This window comes from Oncorhynchus masou, chromosome 24 (genome assembly GCF_036934945.1).
Source record: "Oncorhynchus masou masou isolate Uvic2021 chromosome 24, UVic_Omas_1.1, whole genome shotgun sequence".
Taxonomy (NCBI): domain Eukaryota; kingdom Metazoa; phylum Chordata; class Actinopteri; order Salmoniformes; family Salmonidae; genus Oncorhynchus; species Oncorhynchus masou.
In genome coordinates, this window is record NC_088235.1 from 113,813,543 (window position 1) to 113,830,713 (window position 17,171).

General features: G+C 49.0%; 1 protein-coding gene across 1 annotated transcript in view; it reads left to right on the forward strand.

Moving 5' to 3' along the window:
- rab6ba (RAB6B, member RAS oncogene family a) overlaps window positions 1–17,171 on the forward strand; it is a 204,090-nt gene that overhangs the window by 44,528 nt on the left and 142,391 nt on the right. The window contains exon 2 of the mRNA XM_064933248.1: window positions 115–173. Within this exon, the coding sequence (XP_064789320.1) occupies window positions 115–173 (59 nt within the window). The remainder of the gene's footprint in view (window positions 1–114; window positions 174–17,171) is intronic.

Consider the following 17,171-nt stretch of genomic DNA (forward strand, 5'->3'; position numbering starts at 1 on the left):
GATGAAGATAACTGCATCCCAAATGGAGCCCTATTCCCTATATAGTAGACTACTTTATTTCCTTCTCTCTCTCTGTTACAGAAGCTAACACATTGTCTCTCTCTCCTCTTGTAGTTGGCAAGACGTCTCTGATCACGAGGTTCATGTATGACAGCTTTGACAACACCTATCAGGTAGGTATCGGAGGCATCACACTACTGCTCCACCGTCAAGCAGTCACTTACTCGCTACATTTAGTCTCTGTCACTCCATCAATCACAGTGAGCAGACGGAGTACCTTCCCATCCACCCCTGAGATGTTCAAATGGGTTTTCTGCATCACCTGATGTGCAATAACCACCTGGTTCTGTTGGATTGTGGTCTCATTACGTGGTGAAACAGTTCTGTTGGATTGTGGTCTCATTACGTGGTGAAACGGTTCTGTTTGACTTGTGGTCTCATAACTAGTGGTCGGCCGATACCGATACCGATTATTGGAGGACCAAAAAAGCCGATACCGATTAATCGGCCAATTTTTATTTAATTTTATTTGTAATAATGACAATTACAACAATACTGAATGAACACTTATTTTAACTTAAAATAATACATCAATAAAATCAATTTAGCCTCAAATAAATAATGAAACATGTTCAATTTGGTTTAAATAATGCAAAAACAAAGTGTTGGAGACTAAAGTAAAAGTGCAATATGTGCCATGTAAGAAAGCTAACATTTAAGTTACTTGCTCAGAACATGAGAACATATGAAAGCTGGTGGTTCCTTTTAACATGAGTCTTCAATATTCCCAGGTAAGAAATTTTAGGTTGTAGTTATTATGGAAATTATAGGACTATTTCCCTCTATACCATTTGTATTTCATTAACCTTTGACTATTGGATGTTCTTATAGGCACTTTAGTATTGCCAGTGTAACAGTACAGCCTCTGTCTCTCGTTCCTCCCTGGGCTCGAACCAGGAACACAACGACAACAGCAACCCTAGAAGCAGCGTTACCCATGTAGAGCAAGGGGAACAACTACTCCAAGTCTCAGAGTGAGTGATGTTTGAAACACTATTAGCGCGCTAACTAGCTAGCCATTTCACTTCGGTTACACCAGCATCATCTCGGGAGTTGATATGCTTGAAGTCATAAACAGCGCAATGCTTGACGCACAACGAAGAGTCGCTGGCAAAACACACAAAAGTGCTGTTTGAATGAATGTTTACGCGCCTGCTTCTGCCTACCACCGCTCAGTCAGATACTTAGATACTCGTATGATTGTATGCTCAGTCAGATTATATGCAACGCAGGACACGTTAGATAATATCTAGTAATATCATCAACCATGTGTCGTTAACTAGTGATTATGATTGATTGTTTTTTATAAGGTAAGTTTAATGCTAGCTAGCAATTTACCTTGGCTTACTGCATTCGCGTAACAGGCAGTCAGTCTCTTGTGGAGTGCAAGGAGTGAGAGGCAGGTCGTTATTGCGTTGGACTAGTTAACTGTAAGGTTGCAAGATTGGATCCCCCGAGCTGACAAGGTACAAATCTGTCGTTCTGCCCCTGAACAAGGCAGTTAACCCACTGTTCCTAGGCCGTCATTGAAAATAAGAATGTGTTCTGAACTGACTTGCCTAGTTAAATAAAGATTAAATAAAGTTGTAAAAATATAAATAAATCAATCGGCAAAATCGGTGTCCAAAAATACCGATTTCCGATTGTTTTGAAAACTTGAAATCGGCCTTAATTAATCAGCCATTCCGATTAATCGGTCGACCTCTACTCATAATGTGGTGACACACGCTGCTCTGTTCTGGAAGCATTTCAGGTTATCATTTGGAGTTACTGAAGTGTAGGTGGATCATCCTTCCTTTGTGTCTGCCATGTGCAAAGCATACAGTGTTTTTATTCATGCATGTGTTACCTGTTCATACCGGTTCAGTTGAGCCTCCGTGTGGCCTGGTTCTGCCGTTGGGGCTTTAGCTGACATGGTGTTCAAAGAAGACGCCTCTGAAACGTTGACAGGCCTAGGAAGATTCCTACCACTGTTCTCTCCCTACTCCTCTCATCCTCTTCTCCTCCCCCACCTCATCCTCTTCTCCTCCCCCACCTCATCCCCTTCTCCTCCCCAACCTCATCCTCTTCTCCTCCTCCCCCACCTCATCCCCTTCTCCTCCCCCACCTCATCCTCTTCTCCTCCTCCTCCTCCACCTCATCCTCTCCTCTCCTCTCCTCTCCTCCTTATTGTTTACTGTTGGTCTCCTCTCTGTTCATGATGAGCAGCACATTGCTAGAGAAATTCAAATGAATAATGTGTTTGCCTTGTCACGTCAGAATGACAGAGTTGGTGCCGTATGAAGTGAATTGAGTCTAGAACCATTACTCCCTACTTCTCATGACAGTCAATGTTTACATTCAGTCAGTGGTGATAACACGGATTACATACCATCAGACAGACTGCACACACCATCAGACAGACTGCACACACCATCAGACAGACAGCACACACCATTAGACAGACAGCACACACCATTAGACAGACAGCACACACCATCAGACAGACAGCACACACCATCAGACAGACAGCACACACCATTAGACAGACAGCACACACCATCAGACAGACAGCACACACCATTAGACAGACAGCACACACCATTAGACAGACAGCACACACCATCAGACAGACAGCACACACCATTAGACAGACAGCACACACCATCAGACAGACACATACCATCAGACAGACAGCACACCATCAGACAGACAGCACACACCATTAGACAGACAGCACACACCATCAGACAGACACATACCATCAGACAGACAGCACACCATCAGACAGACAGCACACCATCAGACAGACACATACCATCAGACAGACAGCACACCATCAGACAGACACATACCATCAGACAGACACATACCATCAGACAGACAGCACACACCATTAGACAGACAGCACACACAATCAGACAGACAGCACACCATCAGACAGACAGCACACCATCAGACAGACAGCACACCATCAAACAGACACACACACCATCAGACAGACAGCACACACCATCAGACAGACAGCACACCATCAGACAGACAGCACACACCATCAGACAGACAGCAAACACCATCAGACAGACAGCACACACCATCAAACAGACAGCACACCATTAGGCAGACAGCACACACCATCAGACAGACAGCACACCATTAGGCAGACAGCACACCATCAGACAGACAGCACACCATCAGACAGACAGCACACCATCAGACAGACAGCACACCATCAAACAGACACACACACCATCAAACAGACACACACACCATCAGACAGACAGCACACACCATCAGACAGACAGCACACCATCAGACAGACAGCACACACCATCAGACAGACAGCACACACCATCAGACAGACAGCACACACACCATCAAACAGACAGCACACCATTAGGCAGACAGCACACACCATCAGACAGACAGCACACCATTAGGCAGACAGCACACCATCAGACAGACAGCACACACCATCAGACAGACAGCACACACCATCAGACAGACAGCACACCATCAGACAGACAGCACACACCATTAGACAGACAGCACACACCATCAGACAGACAGCACACCATCAGACAGACAGCACACCATCAGACAGACAGCACACCATCAAACAGACACACACCATCAGACAGCACACACCGTCAGACAGACAGCACACCATCAGACAGACAGCACACCATCAGACAGACAGCACACCATCAGACAGACAGCACACACCATCAAACCGACAGCACACACCATCAGACAGACAGCACACACCATCAGACAGACAGCACACACCATCAGACAGACAGCACACCATCAGACAGACAGCACACCATCAGACAGACAGCACACCATCAGACAGACACACACCATCAGACAGACACACACCATCAGACAGACAGCACACCATCAGACAGCACATCATCAAACAGACACACACCATCAGACAGACAGCACACCATCAGACAGACAGCACACCATCAGACAGACAGCACACACCATCAGACAGACAGCACAAACCATTAGACAGACAGCACACACCATCAGACAGACAGCACACCATCAGACAGACAGCACACACCATCAGACAGACAGCACACACCATCAGACAGACAGCACACCATCAGACAGACAGCACACCATTAGACAGACAGCACACCATCAGACAGACAGCACACACCATCAGACAGACAGCACACCATCAGACAGACAGCACACACCATCAGACAGACAGCACACCATTAGACAGACAGCACACCATCAGACAGACAGCACACACCATCAGACAGACAGCACACCATCAGACAGACAGCACACACCATCAGACAGACAGCACACCATTAGACAGACAGCACACACCATTAGACAGACAGCACACCATCAGACAGACAGCACACCATCAGACAGACAGCACACACCATCTGACAGACAGCACACACCATCAGACAGACAGCACACACCATCAGACAGACAGCACACCATCAGACAGACAGCACACACCATCAAACAGACAGCACACACCATCAGACAGACAGCACACCATCAGACAGACAGCACACCATCAGACAGACAACACACCATCAAACAGACAACACACCATCAGACAGACAGCACACCATCAGACAGACAGCACACACCTTCAGACAGACAGCACACCATCAGACAGACAGCACACACCATTAGACAGACAGCACACCATCAGACAGACAGCACACCATTAGGCAGACAGCACACCATCAGACAGACAGCACACCATCAGACAGACAGCACACACCATCAGACAGACAGCACACACCATCAGACAGACAGCACACACCATCAGACAGACAGCACACCATCAGACAGACAGCACACACCATCAGACAGACAGCACACCATCAGACAGACACATACCATCAGACAGACAGCACACACCATTAGACAGACAGCACACACCATGAGACAGACAGCACACACCATCAGACAGACAGCACACCATCAGACAGACAGCACACACCATTAGACAGACAGCACACCATCAGACAGACAGCACACACCATCAGACAGACAGCACACACCATCAGACAGACAGCACACACCATCAGACAGACAGCACACACCATTAGACAGACAGCACACCATTAGCCAGACAGCACACACCATCAGACAGACAGCACACCATCAGACAGACAGCACACACCATCAGACAGACAGCACACACCATCAGACTGACAGCACACCATCAGACAGACAGCACACCATCAGACAGACAGCACACACCATCAGACAGACAGCACACCATTAGACAGACAGCACACCATCAGACAGACAGCACACACCATCAGACAGACAGCACACACCATCAGACAGACAGCACACCATCAGACAGACAGCACACCATCAGACAGACAGCACACACCATCAGACAGACAGCACACCATCAGACAGACAGCACACCATCAGACAGACAGCACACACCATTAGACAGACAGCACACCATCAGACAGACAGCACACCATCAGACAGACAGCACACACTATCTGACAGACAGCACACACCATCAGACAGACAGCACACACCATCAGACAGACAGCACACACCATCAAACAGACAGCACACACCATCAGACAGACAGCACACACCATCAGACAGACAGCACACCATCAGACAGACAGCACACCATCAGACAGACAACACACCATCAAACAGACAACACACCATCAGACAGACAGCACACAATCAGACAGACAGCACACAATCAGACAGACAGCACACCATCAGACAGACAGCACACACCATCAGACAGACAGCACACCATCAGACAGACAGCACACACCATTAGACAGACAGCACACCATCAGACAGACAGCACACCATTAGACAGACAGCACACCATCAGACAGACAGCACACCATCAGACAGACAGCACACACCATCAGACAGACAGCACACCATCAGATAGACTGCACACACCATCAGACAGACAGCACACACCATCATACAGACAGCACACCATCAGACAGACAGCACACACCATCAGACAGACAGCACACCATCAGACAGACACATACCATCAGACAGACAGCACACACCATTAGACAGACAGCACACACCATTAGACAGACAGCACACACCATCAGACAGACAGCACACACCATTAGACAGACAGCACACACCATCAGACAGACAGCACACCATCAGACAGACAGCACACCATCAGACAGACAGCACACACCATCTGACAGACAGCACACACCATCAGACAGACAGCACACCATTAGACAGACAGCACACACCATTAGACAGACAGCACACCATCAGACAGACAGCACACCATCAGACAGACAGCACACACCATCTGACAGACAGCACACACCATCAGACAGACAGCACACACCATCAGACAGACAGCACACCATCAGACAGACAGCACACACCATCAAACAGACAGCACACACCATCAGACAGACAGCACACCATCAGACAGACAGCACACCATCAGACAGACAGCACACACCATCTGACAGACAGCACACACCATCAGACAGACAGCACACCATTAGACAGACAGCACACACCATCAGACAGACAGCACACACCATCATACAGACAGCACACCATCAGACAGACAGCACACACCATCAGACAGACAGCACACCATCAGACAGACACATACCATCAGACAGACAGCACACACCATTAGACAGACAGCACACACCATTAGACAGACAGCACACACCATCAGACAGACAGCACACACCATTAGACAGACAGCACACACCATCAGACAGACAGCACACCATCAGACAGACAGCACACCATCAGACAGACACATACCATCAGACAGACAGCACACACCATTAGACAGACAGCACACACCATGAGACAGACAGCACACACCATCAGACAGACAGCACACACCATCAGACAGACAGCACACACCATTAGACAGACAGCACACCATCAGACAGACAGCACACACCATCAGACAGACAGCACACACCATCAGACAGACAGCACACACCATCAGACAGACAGCACACACCATTAGACAGACAGCACACCATTAGCCAGACAGCACACACCATCAGACAGACAGCACACCATCAGACAGACAGCACACACCATCAGACAGACAGCACACACCATCAGACTGACAGCACACCATCAGACAGACAGCACACCATCAGACAGACAGCACACACCATCAGACAGACAGCACACCATTAGACAGACAGCACACCATCAGACAGACAGCACACACCATCAGACAGACAGCACACCATTAGACAGACAGCACACACCATCAGACAGACAGCACACCATCAGACAGACAGCACACCATCAGACAGACAGCACACACCATCAGACAGACAGCACACCATCAGACAGACAGCACACCATCAGACAGACAGCACACACCATTAGACAGACAGCACACCATCAGACAGACAGCACACCATCAGACAGACAGCACACACTATCTGACAGACAGCACACACCATCAGACAGACAGCACACACCATCAGACAGACAGCACACACCATCAAACAGACAGCACACACCATCAGACAGACAGCACACACCATCAGACAGACAGCACACCATCAGACAGACAGCACACCATCAGACAGACAACACACCATCAAACAGACAACACACCATCAGACAGACAGCACACAATCAGACAGACAGCACACAATCAGACAGACAGCACACCATCAGACAGACAGCACACACCATCAGACAGACAGCACACCATCAGACAGACAGCACACACCATTAGACAGACAGCACACCATCAGACAGACAGCACACCATTAGACAGACAGCACACCATCAGACAGACAGCACACCATCAGACAGACAGCACACACCATCAGACAGACAGCACACCATCAGATAGACTGCACGCACCATCAGACAGACAGCACACACCATCATACAGACAGCACACCATCAGACAGACAGCACACACCATCAGACAGACAGCACACCATCAGACAGACACATACCATCAGACAGACAGCACACACCATTAGACAGAGAGCACACACCATTAGACAGACAGCACACACCATCAGACAGACAGCACACACCATTAGACAGACAGCACACACCATCAGACAGACAGCACACCATCAGACAGACAGCACACCATCAGACAGACAGCACACACCATCTGACAGACAGCACACACCATCAGACAGACAGCACACCATTAGACAGACAGCACACACCATTAGACAGACAGCACACCATCAGACAGACAGCACACCATCAGACAGACAGCACACACCATCTGACAGACAGCACACACCATCAGACAGACAGCACACACCATCAGACAGACAGCACACCATCAGACAGACAGCACACACCATCAAACAGACAGCACACACCATCAGACAGACAGCACACCATCAGACAGACAGCACACCATCAGACAGACAGCACACACCATCTGACAGACAGCACACACCATCAGACAGACAGCACACCATTAGACAGACAGCACACACCATTAGACAGACAGCACACCATCAGACAGACAGCACACCATCAGACAGACAGCACACACCATCTGACAGACAGCACACACCATCAGACAGACAGCACACACCATCAGACAGACAGCACACCATCAGACAGACAGCACACACCATCAAACAGACAGCACACACCATCAGACAGACAGCACACCATCAGACAGACAGCACACCATCAGACAGACAACACACCATCAAACAGACAACACACCATCAGACAGACAGCACACCATCAGACAGACAGCACACACCTTCAGACAGACAGCACACCATCAGACAGACAGCACACACCATTAGACAGACAGCACACCATCAGACAGACAGCACACCATTAGGCAGACAGCACACCATCAAACAGACAGCACACCATCAGACAGACAGCACACACCATCAGACAGACAGCACACACCATCAGACAGACAGCACACACCATCAGACAGACAGCACACCATCAGACAGACAGCACACACCATCAGACAGACAACACACACCATTAGACAGACAGCACACACCATGAGACAGACAGCACACACCATCAGACAGACAGCACACACCATCAGACAGACAGCACACACCATTAGACAGACAGCACACCATCAGACAGACAGCACACACCATCAGACAGACAGCACACACCATCAGACAGACAGCACACACCATCAGACAGACAGCACACACCATTAGACAGACAGCACACCATTAGCCAGACAGCACACACCATCAGACAGACAGCACACCATCAGACAGACAGCACACACCATCAGACAGACAGCACACACCATCAGACTGACAGCACACCATCAGACAGACAGCACACACCATCAGACAGACAGCACACACCATCAGACAGACAGCACACCATTAGACAGACAGCACACCATCAGACAGACAGCACACACCATCAGACAGACAGCACACCATTAGACAGACAGCACACACCATCAGACAGACAGCACACCATCAGACAGACAGCACACCATCAGACAGACAGCACACACCATCAGACAGACAGCACACCATCAGACAGACAGCACACCATCAGACAGACAGCACACACCATTAGACAGACAGCACACCATCAGACAGACAGCACACCATCAGACAGACAGCACACACTATCTGACAGACAGCACACACCATCAGACAGACAGCACACACCATCAGACAGACAGCACACCATCAGACAGACAGCACACCATCAGACAGACAACACACCATCAAACAGACAACACACCATCACATAGACAGCACACACCATCAGACAGACAGCACACCATCAGACAGACAGCACACACCATTAGACAGACAGCACACCATCAGACAGACAGCACACCATTAGACAGACAGCACACCATCAGACAGACAGCACACCATCAGACAGACAGCACACACCATCAGACAGACAGCACACCATCAGATAGACTGCACACACCATCAGACAGACAGCACACACCATCATACAGACAGCACACCATCACATAGACAGCACACACCATCAGACAGACAGCACACCATCAGACAGACAGCACACCATCAGACAGACAACACACCATCAAACAGACAACACACCATCAGACAGACAGCACACACCATCAGACAGACAGCACACCATCAGACAGACACATACCATCAGACAGACAGCACACACCATTAGACAGACAGCACACACCATTAGACAGACAGCACACACCATCAGACAGACAGCACACACCATTAGACAGACAGCACACACCATCAGACAGACAGCACACCATCAGACAGACAGCACACACCATCAGACAGACAGCACACACCATCAGACAGACAGCACACACCATCAGACAGACAGCACACACCATCAGACAGACAGCACACCATCAGATAGACTGCACACACCATCAGACAGACAGCACACACCATCATACAGACAGCACACCATCAGACAGACAGCACACACCATCAGACAGACAGCACACCATCAGACAGACAGCACACCATCAGACAGACAGCACACACCATCAGACAGACACATACCATCAGACAGACAGCACACACCATTAGACAGACAGCACACACCATTAGACAGACAGCACACACCATCAGACAGACAGCACACACCATCAGACAGACAGCACACACCATTAGACAGACAGCACACACCATCAGACAGACAGCACACCATCAGACAGACAGCACACACCATCAGACAGACAGCACACACCATCAGACAGACAGCACACACCATTAGACAGACAGCACACACCATCAGACAGACAGCACACCATCAGACAGACAGCACACACCATCAGACAGACAGCACACACCATCAGACAGACAGCACACACCATCAGACAGACAGCACACACCATCAGACAGACAGCACACACCATCAGACAGACAGCACACCATCAGATAGACTGCACACACCATCAGACAGACAGCACACACCATCATACAGACAGCACACACCATCAGACAGACACATACCATCAGACAGACAGCACACACCATTAGACAGACAGCACACACCATTAGACAGACAGCACACACCATCAGACAGACAGCACACACCATCAGACAGACAGCACACACCATTAGACAGACAGCACACACCATCAGACAGACAGCACACCATCAGACAGACAGCACACACCATCAGACAGACAGCACACACCATCAGACAGACAGCACACACCATCAGACAGACAGCACACCATCAGACAGACAGCACCCACCATCAGACAGACAGCACACACCATCAGACAGACAGCACACACCATTAGACAGACAGCACACCATCAGACAGACAGCACACACCATCAGACAGACAGCACACCATCAGACAGACAGCACACCATCAGACAGACGGCACACACCATCAGACAGACAGCACACCATTAGACAGACAGCACACACCATCAGACAGACAGCACACCATCAGACAGACAGCACACCATCAGACAGACAGCACACACCATCAGACAGACAGCACACCATCAGACAGACGGCACACCATCAGACAGACAGCACACCATCAGACAGACAGCACACACCATTAGACAGACAGCACACCATCAGACAGACAGCACACCATCAGACAGACAGCACACACCATCTGACAGACAGCACACACCATCAGACAGACAGCACACACCATCAGACAGACAGCACACCATCAGACAGACAGCACACACCATCAAACAGACAGCACACACCATCAGACAGACAGCACACACCATCAGACAGACAGCACACCATCAGACAGACAGCACACCATCAGACAGACAACACACCATCAAACAGACAACACACCATCAGACAGACAGCACACCATCAGACAGACAGCACACCATCAGACAGACAGCACACCATCAGACAGACAGCACACACCATCAGACAGACAGCACACCATCAGACAGACAGCACACACCATTAGACAGACAGCACACCATCAGACAGACAGCACACCATTAGACAGACTGCACACACCATCAGACAGACAGCACACACCATCAGACAGACAGCACACCATCAGACAGACAGCACACACCATCAGACAGACAGCACACACCATCAGACAGACAGCACACCATTAGACAGACAGCACACCATCAGACAGCACACACCATCAGACAGACAGCACACACCATCAGACAGACAGCACACCATCAGACAGACAGCACACACCATCAGACAGACAGCACACCATCAGACAGACAGCACACACCATCAGACAGACAGCACACCATCAGACAGACAGCACACCATTAGACAGACAGCACACACCATCAGACAGACAGCACACCATCAGACAGACAGCACACCATCAGACAGACAGCACACACCATCAGACAGACAGCACACCATCAGACAGACGGCACACCATCAGACAGACAGCACACCATCAGACAGACAGCACACACCATTAGACAGACAGCACACCATCAGACAGACAGCACACCATCAGACAGACAGCACACACCATCTGACAGACAGCACACACCATCAGACAGACAGCACACACCATCAGACAGACAGCACACCATCAGACAGACAGCACACACCATCAAACAGACAGCACACACCATCAGACAGACAGCACACACCATCAGACAGACAGCACACCATCAGACAGACAGCACACCATCAGACAGACAACACACCATCAAACAGACAACACACCATCAGACAGACAGCACACCATCAGACAGACAGCACACCATCAGACAGACAGCACACCATCAGACAGACAGCACACACCATCAGACAGACAGCACACCATCAGACAGACAGCACACACCATTAGACAGACAGCACACCATCAGACAGACAGCACACCATTAGACAGACAGCACACACCATCAGACAGAGAGCACACACCATCAGACAGACAGCACACCATCAGACAGACAGCACACACCATCAGACAGACAGCACACACCATCAGACAGACAGCACACCATTAGACAGACAGCACACCATCAGACAGCACACACCATCAGACAGACAGCACACACCATCAGACAGACAGCACACACCATCAGACAGACAGCACACCATCAGACAGACAGCACACCATCAGACAGACAGCACACACCATCAGACAGACAGCACACCATCAGACAGACGGCACACCATCAGACAGACAGCACACACCATCAGACAGACAGCACACCATCAGACAGACAGCACACACCATCAGACAGACAGCACACCATCAGACAGACAGCACACCATCAGACAGACAGCACACACCATCAGACAGACAGCACACCATCAGACAGACGGCACACCATCAGACAGACAGCACACCATCAGACAGACAGCACACCATCAGACAGACAGCACACACCATCAGACAGACAGCACACCATCAGACAGACAGCACACCATCAGACAGACAGCACACACCATCAGACAGACAGCACACCATCAGACAGACAGCACACCATCAGACAGACAGCACACACCATCAGACAGACAGCACACACCATCAGACAGACAGCACACACCATCAGACAGACAGCACACACCATTAGACAGACAGCACACACCATTAGACAGACAGCACACACCATCAGACAGACAGCACACACCATCAAACAGACAGCACCCCATCAGACAGACAGCACACCATCAGACAGACAGCACACACCATCAGACAGACAGCACACACCATCAGACAGACAGCAAACACACCATCAGACAGACAGCACACACCATTAGACAGACAGCACACACCATTAGACAGACAGCACACACCATCAGACAGACAGCACACACCATCAAACAGACAGCACACACCATCAGACAGACAGCACACCATCAGACAGACAGCACACACCATCAGACAGACAGCACACCATCAGACAGACAGCACACACCATCAGACAGACAGCACACACCATCAGACAGACAGCACACACCATCAGACAGACAGCACACCATCAGACAGACAGCACACACCATCAGACAGACAGCACACACCATCAGACAGACAGCACACACCATTAGACAGACAGCACACACCATCAGACAGACAGCACACCATCAGACAGACAGCACACAGCATCAAACAGACAGCACACACCATCAGACAGACAGCACACCATCAGACAGACAGCACACCATCAGACAGACAGCACACACCATCAAACAGACAGCACACACCATCAGACAGACAGCACACCATCAGACAGACAGTACACCATCAGACAGACATCACACCATCAGACAGACAGCACACACCATCAAACAGACAGCACACACCATCAGACAGACAGCACACACCATCAGACAGACAGCACACCATCAGACAGACAGCACACACCATCAAACAGACAGCACACACCATCAGACAGACAGCACACCATCAGACAGACAGCACACCATCAGACAGACAGCACACACCATTAGACAGACAGCACACACCATCAGACAGACAGCACACCATCAGACAGACAGCACACACCATCAGACAGACAGCACACACCATCAGACAGACAGCACACACCATCAGACAGACAGCACACACCATCAGACAGACAGCACACCATCAGACAGACAGCACACCATCAGACAGACAGCACACACCATTAGACAGACAGCACACCATCAGACAGACAGCACACCATCAGCCAGACAGCACACCATCAGACAGACAGCACACCATCAGACAGACAGCACACACCATCAGACAGACAACACACCATCAGACAGACAACACACCATCAGACAGACAACACACCATCAGACAGACAGCACACCATCAGACAGACAGCACACCATCAGACAGACAGCGCACACCATCAGACAGACAGCACACCATCAGACAGACAGCACACACCATCAGACAGACAGCACACCATCAGACAGACAGCACACACCATCAAACAGACAGCACACCATCAGACAGACAGCACACACCATCAGACAGACAGCACACCATCAGACAGACAGCACACACCATCAGACAGACAGCACACCATCAGACAGACAGCACACCATCAGACAGACAGCACACCATCAGACAGACAGCACACCATCAGACAGACAGCACACACCATCAGACAGACAGCAGTCGGATAATTCTTCAGCGAATCTCACTGAGTGAAACATCCAGCAGCATCTCAGCCGGGACTTGATTTGAGATCGATCCCGAATGGCACCCTATCGCCTATATAGTGCAATACTTTTGACCAGAGCCCCATAGGCTAGTCGTACACTATAATAGGCGATAGGGTGCCATATGGACTTGATTTAGAGAATGTTTTTTTGTAAACAACAAAGCGCTCCCTCACTATCTCACCACTTCCCCCACAAGGAGAAGATATGGAAGAATCCCTGTTCATAGCAGTTCAGTGTAAATCCAGTGCTATGTTGTAATGAGATTTGGATGATGTATTGTGAGTGAATGAGATGCTTTTCCGGTAGCTTAGAGCGGCTGTAGCTCTAACAATGCACACTGTATCCCCTTCTATCCCTGGATTCGGGAGTCCTGAATGAAGACAGAGATGTCTCAAATGGAAACCTATCCCCTTCGTAGCGTACCAGGGCCCAGGGCTCTTATCGTTCAAAGTAAAGCGCTATATTGGGGATAGGGTGCCATTTGGAACTCAAACCCAGACTCGCTCCAGAACGACTGTTCAAAGTTGGTGTCTTTTTGTGTGTGTGTGCGTGTGTGTGTGTGTGTGTGTGTGTGTGTGTGTGCGTGTGTGTGTGAGGGGCTGAATTCGCATTAAAGCAGTACTATGGCTCTTTGAAACCAGGGCTTTCTCTGTGAAACACTCTCTTGACTAAGTGTGTGTGTGTCTGTCCTTCTCTACCTTGCCCTGTCACAAGGCCACACATGTAACTCAGGCTGATTACAGTCTGCTCATGTATACACTCTTAATGTAGCAGCTCTTAATGTAGCAGCTCTTAATGTAGCAGCTCTTAGTATAGCAGCTCTTAGTGTAGCAGCTCTTAGTGTAGCAGCTCTTAATGTAGCAGCTCTTAATGTAGCAGCTCTTAGTGTATCAGCTCTTAATGTAGCATCTCTTAATGTAGCAGCTCTTAATGTAGCAGCTCTTAGTGTAGCAGCTCTTAGTGTAGCAGCTCTTAATGTAGCAGCTCTTAATGTAGCATCTCTTAATGTAGCAGCTCTTAGTGTAGCAGCTCTTAATGTAGCAGCTCTTAATGTAGCAGCTCTTAGTGTAGCAGCTCTTAATGTAGCAGCTCTTAATGTAGCAGCTCTTAATGTAGCAGCTCTTAATGTAGCAGCTCTTAATGTGGCAGCTCTTAATGTGGCAGCTCTTAATGTATCAGCTCTTAATGTAGCAGCTCTTAATGTAGCAGCTCTTCATGTAGCAGCTCTTAATGTAGCAGCTCTTAATGTAGCAGCTCTTCATGTAGCAGCTCTTCATGTAGCAGCTCTTAATGTAGCAGCTCTTAATGTAGCAGCTCTTAATGTGGCAGCTCTTAATGTGGCAGCTCTTAATGTAGCAGTTCTTAATGTAGCAGCACTTAATGTAGCAGCTCTTAATGTAGCAGCTCTTAATGTAGCAGCTCTTAATGTAGCAGCTCTTCATGTAGCAGCTCTTAATGTAGCAGCTCTTCATGTAGCAGCTCTTAATGTAGCAGCTCTTAATGTAGCAGCTCTTAATGTAGCAGCTCTTAATGTAGCAGCTCTTAGTGTAGCAGCTCTTAGTGTAGCAGCTCTTAGTATAGCAGCTCTTAATGTAGCAGCTCTTAGTGTAGCAGCTCTTAGTGTAGCAGCGCTTAATGTAGCAGCTCTTAGTGTATCAGCTCTTAGTATAGCAGCTCTTAGTGTAGCAGCTCTTAATGTGGCAGCTCTTAGTGTAGCAGCTCTTAGTGTAGCAGCTCTTAATGTATCAGCTCTTGGTATAGCAGCTCTTGGTATAGCAGCTCTTAATGTAGCAGCTTTAAATGTAGCAGCTCTTAATGTAGCAGCTCTTAATGTGGCAGCTCTTAGTGTATCAGCTCTTGATGTGGCAGCTCTTAGTGTTTCAGCTCTTGGTATAGCAGCTCTTAGTGTAGCAGCTCTTAATGTAGCAGCTTTAAATGTAGCAGCTCTTAATGTATCAGCTCTTAATGTAGCAGCTCTTAATGTAGCAGCTCTTAATGTGGCAT